General features: G+C 33.5%; 1 protein-coding gene across 6 annotated transcripts in view; it reads right to left on the bottom strand.

Moving 5' to 3' along the window:
• LOC129758259 (probable serine/threonine-protein kinase DDB_G0282963) overlaps positions 1-15,324 on the bottom strand; it is a 378,135-nt gene that overhangs the window by 207,202 nt on the left and 155,609 nt on the right. Inside the window, exon 1 of one of the 6 annotated variants that reach the window (XM_055729051.1) lies at positions 4,421-5,983. The exons of 4 other annotated variants lie outside the window; for them this stretch is intronic. In XM_055729051.1, the coding sequence (XP_055585026.1) occupies positions 4,421-5,439 (1,019 nt within the window). In that variant the 5' untranslated portion in view covers positions 5,440-5,983. Of the gene's footprint in view, positions 1-4,420; positions 5,984-15,324 lie in introns of those variants that run through there. One more of the 6 variants, XM_055757301.1, reaches the window with a different exon arrangement.

The following is a 15,324-nucleotide window of genomic DNA, read 5'->3' as shown; positions in this document are numbered from 1 at the left end:
CCTTATAAAATGTTTGTTTTCAAGCAAATTCGGAGCAAACCAGTCGATCAACTATCAGAAATGATGAAAAATACCATTTTTCAAACAAAAAAAATCAAACGCAATAAAAAACGTTTGTATAAAACAAAGTAAATGCATGGCATGCTCGCTATCTGAAACGAAATAAGGGACAAAAATCGCTCAAATTTTCAGATTTCAAAATTGAACATAGCTCGAGTTCGCAAGTATGCGCACGATTTTTCTTTTGGACATGTTTAAGGAAGTTAGAAGCATTCGTGTGATATGTGAAATTTATTCCGGCGAAGCCCGGAAGATAAACTTCAACACTAATTTGTAAAAAAAAAAATATAAGTTTGTTCAAAAAACATTGCACTATTTTGTTTAGCTTCTCTACTACACGTGTTTATCAAGAAAAGAACGCAATTTCAACCACAATTCATTGGTTATATTAAAAGTGAAGATTTGTAGAAGAAATTTTGTTAATAGTCACATTATTATGCGTGTTACGCAGCCTATAATTGTACATGTTTACCCCAAATTCTGAAAGAAAAAATGTATAATTTTTATACATCAATGTTTCGAGTTATGTCATTACGAACTCACTATACCGATGGTTTAAAATCGACAATACTAATATACAACAACTATCCAACAACCAAAAAACCTTAAAAAAAATAGATTTTTTTTTAATTTCAATTTGGAGGTTTTGGCCAGGATTTGAGGTAAAATACTCCTGTGTGCAACGCCAAGAATATGAAAAAAAAATGGTTTTCACTTCTATTTTTGTTTATATATGTCGAAAATGCCTATTTGAATTGTTTCGAAGTGCAATATTGCCAATTTGATAAATTTATGACGTTATAAAAGATTTTTTTATTAGAAAAGTCTGCTACGAGCAGGCTTAGAAAATAAAGCAACTGCTTGGGGATTTGGGCTTTCTTCATACCATACTAGTTTGTTCTAAAAGTGAAAGATTCTGCCTGAGAAAACAGCTGTCAAAACAAACTTTATTCATAGCAACCGAAGCAATTGCTTTAAGCGACTACTCGAATGCTCGATTTGGTTTAGCAAAAGCTATTGCTAGGTTTTTTTTTTTCATAGCACCTAATGTTTTCCTTTTTGGCATTCCAATTTTTCGTTGGTATCGGAAAGTCAGGAATGGATTGAGGACCTCAGGACGATTTGTTAAGGTGGTAAGTAATAATCTCAAATTTCCACAGTATTCGATTGGAATAGACTCAAATGAGATATTCTAGTGGAAAACTTATTCGTTTCGCAGATTTTTTCTGTCAAAATCGCAAAAAATAGGTTAAAATTATACATTTTTCACATTGCAATAACTTTCTTGCGAGCAGTTTGGCGCACCTCATTTTTCGAGAAGTGACAGTTTTGATTATGATCTGAATGTATGTAAAAAATGTCGGTGGGTTCTCGTGAGTTCTTGTCAAATGATTTAATAAAGTTGGTTAATTTTCAATACAAATTCACATATTTATAGACCTTTTTCAAATAAAACATCCGCATAATTTAAAACTTTTTTTTTAAATTCATTTTGAAAATTTAAATTTTAAAGAATTTGATTAAAAATGCAAAAAATGTGCTGAAGTATTTCTTCAAGCACCGACTCAACAAGCAATAGGCTCATCCAATAACTGAACGATGAAAATTCGACTTTTCTACGAGAAATGCGGATGTTTTCTTTGAAAAAGGTCTTGAAATATGTGAACTTGTATTGAAAATTAACCAACTTTATTAAATCATTTGGCAAGGAACCCACGAGAACCCACCAACATTTTTTACATGCATTTAGATCATAATCAAAACTGTCACTTCTCGAAAAATGAGGTGTGCCAAACTGCTAAATTTTTAAATACGTCAATTTTTTTAATGCAAAAATAAAATAAAATAAAAATAATTTTAAAAATATCAATAAAAAAATCAGCCTAAATAACCAGCCTCTTGCTTTTGTATACTACTAGGTCAAAATGTTGCAGCTAATATGTTAGATTTCTTCTTACTTCTCTAACGATTGACAACTTAACATTTAATGCTTTTTCATAGTCAAGCGAAGAAAAAATGGAAAATGGACAACAAGTTTAACATGGTAAGACGAAGTTTACCGGGTCAGCTAGTATCCTATAAAAGTTTGCCTTATTTAAATGGGCAAAACCACAGCGGTGCAGTAAAATTTGTAAAATTATGAGGTCTAAATTCAAATAACTTAACTGAACAAGTTTGAAAGAGCTGAGTCTTATGTATTCAGTAATCGCACTTCCTTCCTTTTTGCTGAACATTGCTTTAACCTTCCAAAGCTGTTCGCGAAATATTCGTTTCGGGGAAATTTGACTTATAGTTTGTTCTTATTCCCGTGAGCGCAAATGTTGACCGATTTCGATGGTATTAGATTCATTTTGAAGGGAATTTATTCTAGTTTCTAAATATTTTAAAATAAAGTAAATTTGTTTTACCAGGTTATCTGTAGTAGGTTCCGAATAAAAAAATCCAAAAAAAAACAATTAATTTTAAAATTGCTTATAATTTCTGACGGCTTTGCAGTAATTTTCCGGTATAAAAAAAACTTACTTAAAACAACAACATCCAATTTTGTCTTTGCTTCGCTGTATCTCATTTCTCAAAGACCCGATTTTATAAACTCAAATTGTAGTTTCTTTTCCGTTAATTTGAATAACATTTTCATAGAATATACATAGTCTCTAAAAATCTCAGTTCTTCAGTATTTATATTGAAATGATGATTAAGATGCTTTGATTCTGAGTTTCAGGTCATATTGACCCGAACGGCTTTGGAAGATTAAGAATGCAGGAATGATTCTTAATGATTGATACTTGAAATTTTATCAGAGTATTTATTTTTTTCGATAAAATGCAAAAAAAAATAATTGCTTCAAAATTTGCATATCTATTAAAAGTTTCGAGTATGTAGGTACGAATAAAAAAATACCCTGAAATAGTACCTATCCTTCACGTTTTAAAATTTGATTGATTATACTTTGTGTTGTTTTAAAACAACATTCATAGCATTAAAGTGTAAACCCTAAATTGGTATAAATTTCAAATTGAAATGTTACAATTTTCGATTCAATAAAAATGTGGCCTAATTGAAAACTTCTCCTCGCTCATTTTTACCATCTTTCATTTCTTCTAACTTTCTATCGGTCTATAAAAATTCCATACTCTGAACATGTTCTTACTAAAATGAACATCATAATTCACCGATAAGGCCGCTGAACAAAAAAAACGTACATAACTAACGGTGAGTAAATTCTTTATTATGTTAAATTTAGTTTCATATCTCGATTTTTTCTTTGTTTAAATTTATGAAAAAAAGAGTTTCAAGATAAGTAGGTATTCAATGAATTTTGTCAATCTGTAAAAAGGATTTTTTTTTCATTTTCAATGGTTAAAAATAATATAAATTTACCATTTTTCATTTATGAAACCTTAAACCTTGATGTAAAGCAAGGTTGCCAGATTGCTCGGTTTTATCTGGGTTTGCCCGAAAATTTAATAAACAAAATTGACAAAAGTTCGGCCCGGCCCGGTGTTCCGGATTTCATTAAAAAAAAGCCCGGATTTTGACCAGATTTATTCACTTTGTTTGCAAAAACAAACAAAAAACAATTGTGTTGAAAAATTTTTTATTCATGAATCCAAAACGACTTTTTTGAGCAAACTTCATAAAAATAATGATGAAAAGTTTTTTGAAAGCCTAAAATACGATTTAAAAACTGGTGATGAGAAAAAAAAACTTTGTCATTTTTTTTTTCTTGATTTGTGTTGAGTAATTCCTGGGTTCTGATCACATTTGTCCGAATATTGTCGGAATTTTTGGTCGACATTTGGAAATCATATTCCCGTATTTTGGCATGTCTTTAAATAAAATAGCTTAGATTTGTCCAGCCTGGGTACGTGTTAAAAAAATTCTGGCAAACCTCCCCTTACATAGCTTCTCTAAAAATAGGTAAATTAATTTATCCAAAAACATTAAGACCGCAATGTTTTAGTAATATGACAAACAGAATGGAAAATTTAAAAAAATCTGTTCTAAGAAATTGAATGTTTGCTATTTTCTTGACCAAATTCAACTAAAAGGATCTTGCGAAATTGTGAGATCCCTTCATCTGAAAGCATAAATATGATCAATCAGTTTATGATTTGGTCATGCAAAATTGTCAATCTCTGAACAAAATTTCGACAGTAAAAGTTGAAACTCAATTCAGCTGCTTATGGCGCCCTCTTGAATCAAAACATCTCATCTAAAAGGTTCATCTTCTAAAAGTCTTAGCTAGCGTTGAAGTCTTTTGATTTAAATTCCTACCCATCAACCGTTACATCGAGTAGCAAAGCGCCTGCGAGGTATGCAACCATCGAACCAAAAACCAGTTTAGCGTTTGTATTACCTTTTGCTCCGACAGCGGCGGCACATTTGTACTATCATTCGATCGGATTCGATCGTGCGCGGTGCAAACGGCGTTATCCGTTTGCGCGGGTTAAGCGTTTTGACGGCGTTCATATTCTTGCAGAAAACATGCCGCTCGATTTCTTTGGCGGCCGCCTCAGTCGCCGCGTTACTTAAATCGACGACGCTGGCACCGGTACCACCTTTGGAACGCTCGGTAACGGTGGGTGGCGTCTTCGTCGGTTGAGGCGATCCGGCGGCACTTTTCGCCTCGATTTGAGCGATCTTTTCCTTGAAATTTTCGTTGCCCCGTTGACTGAAGTAGCCATGATGTTGGGAAGATGTTGAGGTTGCTGTTTGTAACTTGGCGATGTGATTCTGGACTAGTTTGGAGGTAGGCCCGAATTGGCGGGGCCGAATTTTGGGCGGTAGAACTTCGTAGTTTTTCTGGCGCATCTCAATCGAGAGCATAATACGGATGCGTTTGACCCGTTTGGAATACTTGAGGTTTTCTTTGAGCTGTTTTTTGACCTGTTTGGTTTCGATTTTGTGCAATCGGTCAAGGATTTTGCGATCCCGTGCGTTATTCCAGCGTTTGGAACCGTTGAAGCTGGTAGAGTTTGTAAGCAAGGCTTGGTTCGGATTGGAACGACGCCATGGTACCAGCTCAAAGTTGGGACTAGAATCTCCACTCCAAGGATAATTGGTGAGTTCGTTGTCCGAATAACGTAGGATCCAATCGCCGTTTAGGACGTCTTTGGATTTAGGAATGATGTCCAGAGTGTGAATGGTGGGAAATTTAATTCTACTATTCCGGGCACTGATCACATCGTAGTTACTGCTTTCGAAGTCCCCGGATCCGGTTCCGGTCAACTTATTGCAGTTGTACAGACTGTGAATCTCGTTGACTCGGAAAGACGATAGGATTGATCCTCCAGCAGAAAATGACGGGGCAACGGCCGGGTCCTGGTTGAAGCAATTGTGAAAAAGAGTTCTCACAAATTGGAAATAGTTTTGCATTTTCGTCCTAGGGCCATCGGAGTAGTGGGCCCAAAATTTTCAGCATTTTCAACGGCAACCTTAGCAATGTGACGTCCGACTCGTCACTTTTCACTCCCATGGGTAACATTTTTCCACCGCCACTTTTACACAATCATAACATTTGGAAGGCCTAATTAGGAGGGCTTCTAATCACACTCACAACAATACCCGGAAAATTTCCTCCATTCGATACCTAATTACCCAAACCTTCCAAACCATCCATCCATTCATAATCGTAATCAGCCGCGCACATAACACAATTGGGTGTGGGTGCTCACGAAAAACCCCTAAACCCCACCCACGAGAGGAAAATTACACCTTCCTGTGTGCCAATTTACGCAAAGCAGCCAGCAGAACTACAAGGATCCCTCCTCTAGCAAAAAAAAACAACCGGCACTTGGTTCACTTACAAAAAAATAGCTGCTCACGATTCATTAATCAAATTAATCACACGAAACGGACCGGACTTCATCGGCGGAGGTCCCCCCAAAAAAACAAAATCCCAACAACAAGTGAAAATTTTTAAAACCCAGACCAAGTCAAAGGCGCGCGCGCACACGTTGTTGCGGGAAAGTAAAACGCGGTACTAACGGTGGACGAATTTTTTCCAACGCGCCGAGTCCCTCGATGTTGTTATTGAAGCCGTCGTCGTCGTCGTCGTCGGGCACAAGTAAACATACGCAAAAACAACAACGACGACGACGACCACGACGTCGCTGCCCAAGCGTATAGAATGACTGGTGCAGCACCAGCATGAATGAGTTCAGCAAGTTACACGTGTTGCGAGGGTTTTTATTGATGGGACGCCGACTGCTACTTATGCATGTATACATGTTGTATTCTGTTTGATAACAAGAACAGGTCCCTTTAAAACTGTGAAAATAATATTAAGTCATTCAGATCCCCGAATATCGACATAATTGAAATAAAATAAGTATCTACTACATTGTTTCCAGATTTCAAATAGCTTGTTCATGGTTATTTACATTTTGAACATTTTTCAAACATAGAACTAGAAATCACGTACAGGCAAATGCGAAACAGGTCATTTTACTTCAAGAATTCAACAAAACGTTACACGCAATTATAATTCTAGCAATGAATGAAAAATTTCAATTTTGATTAAAATTTTACTGTTGCTTTTTGTAATTTGAATTCCTAACTCAAAATATTTTCAATTCCATCTGCATCCTGATGAATGATGAAAACTTAATGGTTTCGCTAAAAAAAATATGAATCTAAACATGAAACAGTTGTAATGAAAAAATTGAAATTTAACAATCGGAAATCATTGATTTAATTTGTTTTTGATGATTGAATTTCGTGGTTTAAGTCTTCTGTTAACTGAATTCAAGTCTATGAATTTAACGTAAGACTTTGAGTCTGAACAACATGTTTCGGATCATTCGTTGTAAGTAGAATGCAAGTTCTGTATGTGAAACATGATTAAAAACACAATTTGTCCTGATTCGAAAATGTTGTTTTTGTAATACCAAAACCAACGTAGAAATTTGAAATTATCGAACAAAACTCGAATAATATTGAAAGCTGAAAATATAAAACCGTAAATTGGTTATTGGGACACTTTTAAAACTATTTTCGTTATATTTCTAACAAACTCAATTTATCAGCCTTGAGTTGCATTGGAAGTATTTTTTTTGTGAAACTAAACAAAATTTGAATGAAGAAAAAATAAAGTAGAAAATATTCTTTGCTATGGTATGTATGTAATCGAAAAAAATGCAACACTTTGATTTGTGAATATGTGAATGTGAATGTGGATGTAAATTGATAAAATTTTCAGCGAAGCTACCTGGTGATGTAATGTTTTTAGTGATGTTTTGTCAAGTGGTTTTTAAGATAGCGTCCAATAAAGAAGTTTTTCGACTTCGAAATATTTATATTAAGGCAACGAATGAGCCATCTAAAATGCATACTATCACACACCTTTTTCGAATCAAGACTATTTTTGATTACGTTTTCTGTTTCCTGAAGCTTGACCTTCAAAATAACTCATAATTTTGAAATTGGTCAAAGTTATAACAAATTTAGCCGATTGTCCTCCAACGGCACAAAAACAACATATTTGACTTTTTATCCCTCCACCACAATTTTGTGTAATTGCACGATTCCAGATCCTAAATACTTAAACACCGTATTTACTTTGCGGGAGCTTTTGAAGTGCTTAACAGAGAAAACGGTCGTATTTGGAGGCGATCTTCTTTGAATATTAACCCATTCATCGTGTCAATCGTTATGAATCATTGAGGGATTTGCAGTTTTCACAGATCGTTAGCGTCCTTAAGTACCGTAAAACGGGGTAAGATTGATCACTTTTTTCAATATTTCTCGATTTTTTTTTATAATAATGTGGTTTGTTTCATATTTTTAAAACCAGTTCTGGACTCATATGAACGTAAAACATGGTTGCAAAAATTTATTAGACTACTTTAAATTTGATTTAAAAATCGATTTCGTCTTTGTTGAGAATTTGATGCATTGGGGTAACATTGATCAGACACTATTTTGACGGTTTTAACGAGTTTTCTTGATTATAAAGGATAAAAAACACCTTCATTATATTGACAAAAGCTAGTAATTGATAAACTTGGGCAGTTCGTGTGTTAAGGCCGAACAGCAATTAAAATCGAAAGATGGACAACGATGCTGCATAAATTAAGGGGCTACATTTTTAACATTAAATATAAAATTTTAAGTACAAAAAAAACATGAAACTTTGACTTCATTCAATTCCCTAGGCTCTCGTACTATTCCCTTTTTAATTTTTTCCTACAAACTTTACCATTTGATAAGGTTTCCGCCTTTTGTCCTAGACTGGCTATCTCTTGGAAAACGTCCCTATTCTTTAAATTTCAGAAATTTACCTCAAAGTATTACAAAAAAAAATTTTTTTTTTGTAGAGAAATGAATCCAACTTAGATGAAATTTCAGGGACTAGATAAGAGAAAATCGATGTTGAAAAACATGCGAAAAAAAAATTTCGCCTTGTCTCCCGGTGAGACTTGAACCCACATCTTGCGCCTCTCCGGGGCCCATGTATTAACATTCTACTACAGGAGACCAACCTGGCGTATGAATATTATACTGGTTGAGTGTCGATGTCTATCGGAATGAAGGGAATAGTTCTCCCATGTGATCATAATCATTTTTCTTGGTCTATTTCTATTCCCATCATTTCATCTTACGGTAGTTGGAATCAAGTTTGGACATTTTTTAAGCACGGCAAGATTTGCATTGCCTTCGCGAATTTTTTTTCGCATGTTTTTCAACATCGATTTTCTCTTATCTAGTCCCTGAAATTTCATCTAAGTTGGATTCATTTCTCTACAAAAAAAAAAGTTTCGCTGACTGAATGTTTGAGTCAAGACCCATCTCTGGGTCGCAATTTACAAAAAGTATTACAAAAACTTCACCAAAACTATAAATTTATCAAGGAAAAAAGTTGAACTCTCATATAAATCACCCTGTTTGTTTCAAAAAGCTTTGACTTCAACAGGAAGGGTGTTTGTCAGCGAGCCTTCGAAAAAAATAGATATTTCAAGATTTTGAAAATTTCATTTATACTAACATATGAAATTATCAAGAACAAACCAAGTTGTTTTCCGATATGAAACTTAACTAATAGCTTTTTAAACGTATAAAAAAGTTTTGAGACATTTCTACTTTAGACTTTGTTATTGATGATTATGTGGAAAAATTTCATGCTGATCAATGTTACCCCGGTTGGCGGTTTGCATTTTTTTATGTGGAACGCTTCAAGATTATGCTTGTCACTTTGCACATTATGCACACTTTAGTAATAAAATTTAATACTTTTTTTTAGCCAAGCTTTAAATTGAGCCTATTTGTTTATGTTCAGTTGACTTTAAATGAAATCTATGGAAATAGCATCGCAGAAAACAAATAAAGAGTTTTTACATAAAAACCTGATTTTTTGCAAACATAATTGTAAGATACCAAGTCAATTCACAGTATCACTTAAAAAAAAAATTGGAAAATCTGCCATCAAGGTTCAAAAACACGTTTCTTTATATCAACATGATTTAAAAATCTTCTGATACATTCGTGCACGTAGATGAACATTAAAGAAACAATCATTCGATGTGTTAGCTTTCGTTCTCAATTAGTCTCTCCAGGCGAGATCTAAATCGGGAGCATACCTTCGCAATATAAGCCTCTGACATTGAAGCACAAGCCTCAGAGATGGAATCCTTAAGAAAAATTGACACTTGAGTGAGAGGCTTTTGCTTAAACATTCGTCCATATTAAATAGTCGAGGGGGTTCAAATCCGGGCTGCTAGGAGACGAATGATATTTCGGTCAAATCTTCATATTTCCTCCATTCAGGTTTGGGTCCGTTTCGAGGCATAGCATTTTGTTTGAAAACAACCTTCTCGGGTTCACTGAAGTTTGCCCAAATTTCTGAAGCACCTGATTCTTCAAAATGTCCATGTATACTTCAGTATCAACTCCTGTGGGATGCTTGATGGTAAACTTTGCTTTTGCCTTTGATGATACGTTTAAGTTTTTTTGTTTCGATTATAGTCGTTTTACCATCTTTATGGCATTCGCGACTTTATTAACGTTACGATTGGCGGATCGTTATTGAAAAACTTATCCGGTACAACTGTGTTCGATGTTTACTCTTGGGCTCGAACTCGCGGACATCGGCTCAGGAGACAACAGACTTGCCAACTGAGCTATATCACAAGCCCATACGTTCAAGTCATCATTCAATATTTGTATGGAAGATTCCGAGATATTTGCTTCCTTATCCAGACTCTGGACTGATCCTACTGGGTTCCGCTCCACTTTGTCTTGACTTATTTTACTACTTAGGCCGTGCGTTCTTACCATGGCCTACCATGGTCCATCATGAATAGGACGTTTCACACGGTAAATAGTCGCTAGATGGTATCTTAAATACAGCCGTCGAAATTTGCATGAGAGATTTTTGGGCGAGAAGCAAACTGGTCACTCTCCTTTGTGTACATTTTGCCGATATAGCGTACTATACACTACGAGAGGTGATGAGAAAGAAATGTTGCAAAGTTAGTAGAAGTAAAGTTTATTTTTATTGCTAAAAAGATACTATGACAAAAGTGACGTCACTTCAAACAGTTTTTGCGACGCATTTTGCCTAGGATAAATGAAGCTCTCTCTTCTTCTAATTTTGTTCGCCGGTGTTATTTTAGCACGACTTCATTCCAGATCAGTCCCCAGATATTATTCCGGAATAGCCGAACCTGACCAAATTAATCACTGAGCCGAATTTCTGCGAGCCTGCATTTTTTTCCAACATTAATTATAAGTTGAAAGTTAAAAGTAATTTATCTTCAATTAATATCCATTTTCGAACGAATCTTGTTTTTGTTTCATTTTTATCGAAGAAACCAACCGAACCAGCTAGCAGTTATCATTTAAATCAGAGAATGGGATAACAGTATTAAAGCTTAGTTCTTTTTGAAATGGGACAGTTCCGAATGCATGTATCTCAAAAACCATTCGTATGATCTAAATACTTTCGGTGAAGGAAATGAAGGTAATCTTATGATAATTCATGAAAAAAATTTAAAAAAAATGATTATCGATTTTTGTAAGAAAAAATTTCTACTACATTTTTGGTGCCTCTCATTGGCCGGCGCACACTTTTTTCAGTCATGATATTGAACAGTTTCTCAAACTTATACTTCGTCTAATCTGTACAATAGGTGGCTACATCCTTCTGCAGGCAATTAAGTGGATAAACCCGAATAACCCAGGAGGTTAAAAGGTCTCAAATAAATTTTAATAATTTTTTTTTAATTAAGTGGCTAAAGCTGTATCGAAATTTATAAAACTTATTTATTTTTTAGCCACTTTAAAGCTTTTTTAATGGAATTTCTGCTGGAAAAATTTGATAATAACCAAGAAAAATCATCATGAGATTGAACTTAAAGTATAATCGGTCAGTATAGATCGTAGGTTGCGAAGTGTACATACACGATTACTCTTTTTAGGCTTTTAAAAACAGCTAAAACCAAAGTTTTCGTTTTGAACATTGTTGTTTCATTACCACAGGAGCAGAATTTTGGAAATCATTCTATTTTATACAAAACAACCAGCAAATACATTGTACTACAATATGCTAGGGACCTTGCTACGAGCAGACATGGTAAAGGATTCAACCGCAGGAGTTTCTTTGAAATAGGGTATTAGTTTTGTCGTCCATCAGAAATCACCTGTCTGATTGCTTCGGTACCGGCTATACAGCTTACGAGCTCTGGATCTAACAAAAGTTTGTTTTTAAGGTTGTTTAAATTTTGTGGAGCCTTTCAGCGATCTACACTAAGTTTCTCGCTTATTAAAAATAAAAAAAAAATCTGGTTTGAGCATTGACTTCTCTGATGACTTTTAACTTTGTGGACATTTTTGACAGTGTTTACATATATTTTGCATTCTATACTATTCTAAACTATGCCGTGAACAAGTTTAAAATTGTTTAACTTTGATTCAAAACATTTTAGAATGTATATCCTCTCTCAAAGATGATTGTATAGCTATTTTCATTTCACTTTTCCATCCTCATAATCGAAATTATCTAAATCTACTGAATGATACATTAACAAAAATCAACATCGAATTTTGAAAAATTTAAAAAATTAGAACCTAACAATTTGTTGACCTTCCTTTTTTTAAATAAATCATTAATTATTCGTTACTGAAGGCTCATATGCCAGTTGGTCTAAAGAACCGAGTGTCTGTCCTTCCATTATCCACACAAAATTTTAGACCTCTGACTCATATTCCTACACACTCTAATCACTATGAATTAACCCATCAAAGTCCGAGCCCATTCGGTCAGTTGGGAACTTTCGTTGTGCTCAGACAGCTAGAACTATCACATTCGTTCCGATCTGCATAGGCACATGGTCCGCTGAATGGGCTAGGTGCCACCAGATTGGGGTCAATCTAATTATGAGCGGGAAATAAAAATCTGTGGGTGTAACGCAATCGCGCTTTGTCCTTCCTGAGGTAATTTAAACCTAACACATGACCGTAGTTTAAACCCGAAATTTGAATTTGGCAAAAATTACTACCCCGAACCCGGTCATCGGACCAACTGGAATCAAGGTGAATGAATAAATCGGACACATGAATTTAGATTACCACCTCGTCTGTTTGTTTTTTTTTTTTTTGTTGTTGACTTTGTCCCGCTACAGTTTTGCTCGATGTATCTATGTAGATTCCCAGAGCCCATGTTGCTTGGCTTTGTGTTTATGCGGGTGTACTTTTTCCCCTATATTTTGTCAAAAAGAAAGAGAAAAATAGAATAAACGAACATCCAGAGCCGTTCTCTTCCCATGACGATGCGTTCGATGGTCTCTTTGAGTTCATTATTTTCCCGAGTATAATTTAAGCACCTTGCGCAAACCTTTTTTCCCTCGCGTAGGGATAGGGGGAGAGTACAGTGAAAACTCCATTTGAATGGAAAAAATTATTTCAACGTTTATCCTCCCTTCACAGGGAAGTTTAACTGTAATGCAAAAATGTGATAAACGAGTGGGAATTACTCGCCAATTCGCTCCATGGCATCCAGTAACATCAACCGATGAGGGTCTCTGTCGGTGTGAAGTTTACCGAGTAAAAAGAGCAGCAGGTCAATATCCTCCCGGATGGATGGGTCTGATGATTCAAAAAGCGGTAACGTATCAACTTGCTGACTATTTTTTCATGGAAGTTTTTAAACAGGGCGGCGCAGTTGAAACTGAGCGAATTTTCTCTGGCCTAACTGCACAAATCAGCTTCCAATTAGTATTGTTTTGTATAAGTATGTGACCCATACTTATGTTTCTGATGTGGGAAAAGCCTATATGCAAAGTTGGGTTAATGGGATTTGCTGATGAGCAAACACGTCGATAAACTACTTACATAGTTGCAAATCGGTTCACATCGTGATGTAATAGAGTGATCAAGATATAAGAAAAGTAAACTAAAATTAAACGAAAAGTATTAAAAAACTCCAACTTTATTTTGCATGACAAACATGTCATGAAAAAATGACCAAAATGACCAAAATGACAAAAATGACAAAAATGACAAAAATGACAAAAATGACAAAAATGACAAAAATGACAAAAATGACAAAAATAACAAAAATGACAAAAATGACAAAAATGACAAAAATGACAAAAATGACAAAAATGACAAAAATGACAAAAATGACAAAAATGACAAAAATGACAAAAATGACAAAAATGACAAAAATGACAAAAATAACAAAAATGACAAAAATGACAAAAATGACAAAAATGACAAAAATGACAAAAATGACAAAAATGACAAAAATGACAAAAATGACAAAAATGACAAAAATGACAAAAATGACAAAAATGACAAAAATGACAAAAATGACAAAAATGACAAAAATGACAAAAATGACAAAAATGACAAAAATGACAAAAATGACAAAAATGACAAAAATGACAAAAATGACAAAAATGACAAAAATGACAAAAATGACAAAAATGACAAAAATGACAAAAATGACAAAAATGACAAAAATGACAAAAATGACAAAAATGACAAAAATGACAAAAATGACAAAAATGACAAAAATGACAAAAATGACAAAAATGACAAAAATGACAAAAATGACAAAAATGACAAAAATGACAAAAATGACAAAAATGACAAAAATGACAAAAATGACAAAAATGACAAAAATGACAAAAATGACAAAAATGACAAAAATGACAAAAATGACAAAAATGACAAAAATGACAAAAATGACAAAAATGACAAAAATGACAAAAATGACAAAAATGACAAAAATGACAAAAATGACAAAAATGACAAAAATGACAAAAATGACAAAAATGACAAAAATGACAAAAATGACAAAAATGACAAAAATGACAAAAATGACAAAAATGACAAAAATGACAAAAATGACAAAAATGACAAAAATGACAAAAATGACAAAAATAACAAAAATGACAAAAATGACAAAAATGACAAAAATGACAAAAATGACAAAAATGACAAAAATGACAAAAATGACAAAAATGACAAAAATGACAAAAATGACAAAAATGACAAAAATGACAAAAATGACAAAAATGACAAAAATTATCAAATTTACCAAAATTACCAAAATTACCAACATTACCATGATTACCAAAATTACCAAAATTACCAAAATTACCAAAATTTTCAAAATTACCAAAATTTTCAAAATTACCTAAATTATCAAAATTATCAAAATTACCAAAGTTACCAAAGTTACCAAAATTACCAAAATTACCGAAATTACCAAAATTACCAAAATAACCAAAATGGCAAAAATTACCAAAATTACCAAAATTAGCTAAATTACCTAAATTACTAAGGTAACCAAAATGATAAAAATTACCAAAATAACCAAAATGACCAAAATGGCCCAAATGACCAAAATGACCGAAATGATTTAAATGATTAAAATCTCCAAAATGAACAAAATGAAAAAAGACAAAAATTACAAACTTCCGAAAATGCTTAAAAATGCTTACAAAATTGTAGAAAAAAATACAAAAATTGCTTAGAAATAATATATTTTTGAAGGTTCAAAAATTCTATCTAAATGCTTAAAAAATTTCTTCGAAGAAGTTAGAACCTTGATTCTCAAAACATCAAATAAATGTCACATTTACAATCGTTTCTGTAGCATTTTTAATATTTGTGAAATAAAATTCCATAAATGGCTTAAAATACTACAAAAACTCCAGAATGTCCTACTTAGAAAGTGATACAAAAATGTCACATAGATTCTTGTAAAAAAAAATCAAAATGATTGCCACCTAATTGATAGTTTCAATAATATTA

Source organism: Uranotaenia lowii, chromosome 1 (assembly GCF_029784155.1).
Source record: "Uranotaenia lowii strain MFRU-FL chromosome 1, ASM2978415v1, whole genome shotgun sequence".
Taxonomy (NCBI): domain Eukaryota; kingdom Metazoa; phylum Arthropoda; class Insecta; order Diptera; family Culicidae; genus Uranotaenia; species Uranotaenia lowii.
Note: the sequence above shows the minus strand (reverse complement) of the source record. Positions and strands in the feature narration are given on the sequence as shown.